General features: G+C 63.1%; 2 protein-coding genes; one reads left to right on the top strand and one right to left on the bottom strand.

Annotated features, from left to right (window-relative positions):
• The first annotated feature begins 24 nt into the window (after positions 1–24).
• CHC_T00002319001 (hypothetical protein) lies at positions 25–684 on the top strand. XM_005713344.1 is given in 2 exon segments: positions 25–555; positions 556–684. 1 exon segment carries the CDS (start codon positions 25–27, stop codon positions 553–555), a length of 531 nt encoding a protein of 176 aa, XP_005713401.1. The 3' UTR covers positions 556–684.
• A 1,145-nt stretch (positions 685–1,829) lies between these two features.
• The window catches only part of CHC_T00008886001 (cytochrome P450 family 806A-CYP806A1), a 2,140-nt gene continuing 431 nt past the window's right edge, over positions 1,830–3,538 (bottom strand). The window contains 3 exon segments of the mRNA XM_005713343.1: positions 1,830–2,312; positions 2,313–3,530; positions 3,531–3,538. The exon segment at positions 3,531–3,538 is cut by the window's right edge and continues 431 nt beyond it. Coding sequence (XP_005713400.1) covers positions 2,313–3,530 — 1,218 coding nt within the window. The 5' untranslated portion in view covers positions 3,531–3,538 and the 3' untranslated portion in view covers positions 1,830–2,312.

Genomic DNA, 3,538 nt, shown 5'->3' with positions numbered 1-3,538 from the left:
ATCGCAGGCGTCTCGCTCGGCGGCATGCACGCGTGGTTTGCCGCCGCCGCGGACACGCGGTGGAGGGCCGTCGCGCCGCTCATCGGCATGCAGTCGTTCGGGTACGCGCTGGAGAAGGGGTGCTTCCACGCGCGCGTGGAGAGCATCAGGGACGTGTTCGAGGCGGCGAGGGACGACATGGGGCGGAGCGAGGTGTGTGGAGAGGTGGTTAGAGCTGTGTGGGACAAGATCTGCCCCGGGCTCGTGGAGAAGTTTGACTGCGCGCAGTCGCTCCGGCTGCTCAAGCACAGGCCCGTGTTCATCGGCAACGGGGAGCTGGACGCTAGGTGCCCTACCGAACCCGTTTGGGAGGCCGTGGAGAAGGTGAGGGGCGAGGAGGGCGGGGAGAACATGGTGCTGCGCGTGTATGAGGGCGTCGGGCATGAGGTTACTGAGGAGATGTGGGGCGACTGCGTGGCCTTTTTTGAAAAGTGGTTCGGGAAGGAAGGAGTGGCGGGTGTGGACGGGGCGGTGGAGGAGGTGAGGTGTCCGGTGGCAGGGGTAGATGTCTGTTAAAGTGTAGATGCCGGCGGGCGAATAGCGAGCGGCAGGTAGCAGACGGTGTGGACATGCCAGGGGCGGAGCGCTGTGCGCACTCGCTGAGGTGACGTGAAAGAAAGGTGACCGATCCATGGCCTCATCTTTCTATCCTACACCTCGCCAGTGTAGTACAGGGGGGGGGTCCTCAATAGTTCGCTTTACAACAGTGCGCATGGCCAAATGTGCACCCCTTTCAGCGATGTCACAACTCTTGCCACGTGTACACCTGTGCACGTGGAGCCATGCCGATGTAGATGCACACCGCTGCGCTGCGGTTGCAGTGGTTGACGACCACGACCGGACACCCCGACCACCGATGGCGACCACCGCGACCACCGACCTACTGTATCACCAACAAGCGAGAAGCGACGTCAAATGCTCATATCGGAGCATTTTGTGGCCGGTGGGCTGTGACCTGTGGATGGACCTTTATTAGTTCGCGCTGTCAGTAGTGCGTATCTATAGCTGATGGCACGAGGGTACACTATTGAGGGGTACCTACTGTATTGCGAAGCACAGGATCATACAGTACGGCACGCACCTGATCTCAGGTGCCGTGTCTCCCAGCCTCACCCTGTCATTGCTGTGCATCATCCGGGCGCAGACTGCACTCTCTCCACGTGTACAACGATACCACGTGTCGCCGACAACACATAAGTGATAACGGCCCCGAAAGTCCCCTCCCCACTGCCAGGTCTCCCCCCACTTTCCCAGCCTCATCATGCCTCTCCCGCTCCCCCGCGAGTTCACCGTCGCGCTCCACTCGCCGCCCTCCCCCCCGCCTCCCGCCTCGACCCCATGCACGGTCGCAGCCCTTCTGGCGCGGCGCCGCGGCCTGCCGTACACAACCGTGGTCACGGTGCGTGGCGGGCGCGCCGTCCCGATGCTGGTCTTCCACACGCGCCGCCTGCTCACGGGCATGGCCGCCTTGCTCCCCGCACACCCGGCGCCGGAGCCGCGCGAGTTCGCAGCGACCGTGCTGCGCGTGGTCGCGCACATCGTGCGCGGGAGGCGCGTGTCGGGCGAGCTGCAGCTCGTCGTCGTCGTGTTTGTGGAGGCGGGCGTGCCGCGGGTTGGCGTGCACGCGAGCGAGATCGCGGACCCCGTGCAGAACGTCCCACTCGTCGACGTCGAGGTGCGCGGCCGGCCGCGGAGGAGCCCGGCCGTAAAGGACACGGCATGGGCGGCGGAGCGGCGCGCGCTGGAGGAGGCAAGGGCGGAGGGGATGGCAGAGACGGTGCTGGTGGGGAAGGATGAAAATGGTTGTTACAGTTTATTCGAGGGCCTTGTCAGCAACGTGTTTGTGCTGACTCAAAATTGTGACCTCCACACCGCCCCGGCTGACCGCGTGCTCCCCGGTAGCCTTAGGGACTGCGTGCTGGCGGCGTGCGACGACCTTGGCGTGCGCGTCGTGGAAAGGCCGATCCGCTTGGCCGAGTACCGTGCATTCGGCTCGGCATTCTTGACAAACGCAAGGCGTTACTTGCACCCGATTCGCAGCCTGTGCGTGGCGGAGCCCGAGGTCACCGACGCGTGTCCGAGGAAAGTCCAACTCCCGCACGGACCGGAGACGAGCGAGCTCGTCGACAAGTTACGAGTCCTGGTGTGCCAGCGCCTTGAGCGGTGTGCAACGTCAATCCTTTCACCGACTGAATAATCTTACAGAACGACGCTTTGCGAAAGGATACAAAGCTCGCGTTCGGACACCTGTACAACGTCACGAGAGATCTACACTACGGTACACGTCGAATGACCATGTCCATGCCGCTCTTGAACGAGACGGTCGAGTCGTAATCGACTTCCAGCTTGTCCTGCGTGCGCTCAAAGCTAAACTTTTGAAAGATCATCGCAAGCACCACCTTGGCTTCCATGGTGGCCATGCGTGCTCCGAGGCAAACGCGCGGCCCGGCACCGAAGGGGGTGTGTGACATCGGATGCCTCTTGGCTACCTCCTCGGGCGAGAACCGCTCCGGACGAAACTCTTCGGGGTTATCCCACAGCTGCTCCAACCGGCCCATGACATACGGCGACATGAGGATGTTGGCCCCGGCTGGGATGTCGTATCCGGCGATCGTATCTTCTGCCTTTGCGCACCGCCCGATCAAAGCTGTCGGCGGATAGAGGCGGAGCGACTCGTTGAGCACCATGTCCAAATACTTGAGCTTTGAAATATCCTCAATCGTCGGCGTCCTGCCCTCCGGCAGCACTTCCTCGAGCTCCTGCTGAATGTTGCGCAAGACTCTAGGCTTGCCCGCGATCAAGAACAGGGCTGCGGCGAGCGCGGAGGCGGTGGTCTCATGTCCGGCGAAGATGACGTCGTGCACATCCCACATCAAATCCTCGTCCTTGAAGTTGGCGCTGCGGCTCGAGTCCCTTGCGCGGAGCAGCAGTCCCAGCAAGTCCTTCTTGGAGGTGTCCTCGGGCTGCGTGCCCTCGCGGCGGAGCTCCTCGCGGCGCTTCTGGATGAGACGCAGCTCGATCTGCTGCAGGCGGTTGAGGTCGTTCTCGATGGCGGCGCGGCCGGGCGTGCGCATGACGCGCCACAGCGGGACCGGGGAGGTGATGACGTCCAGCACGCCGTGCAGGATGTTGGAGAGACAAGTCTCGATCTCGTGGGTGCCATCCGTAGACGTCATGGCGCCGAACTCGGTGCCGAAGGCGGCGGCGCCGATGATGTCCAGCGTGAGCATGCGCATCTCCTGGTGGACGTTAAGCACGGTGCCGGCCTTGGGTTGCCACAGGCGGTGGATCAGGAAGGCGGTCTTGTCAATGACGGTCTCGACGTAGTGGTTGAGGAAGTCAGGCGAGCGGAAGACGCTGCCCACGACTTTCCTGTGCTGCATCCAGTAGCGGCCCTGCGAGAAGACGAGGCCGCGCAGGTTACCATCGTACAGCAGGAGCTGGAAGCCGGGCGGGGTCCAGCGGTCGAGGTAGTTGCGCGAGTTGGACATGGTGACGC

The sequence above is a fragment of the Chondrus crispus genome, genomic scaffold (genome assembly GCF_000350225.1).
Source record: "Chondrus crispus Stackhouse genomic scaffold, scaffold_134, whole genome shotgun sequence".
Lineage (NCBI taxonomy): Eukaryota > Rhodophyta > Florideophyceae > Gigartinales > Gigartinaceae > Chondrus > Chondrus crispus.
Note: the sequence above shows the minus strand (reverse complement) of the source record. Positions and strands in the feature narration are given on the sequence as shown.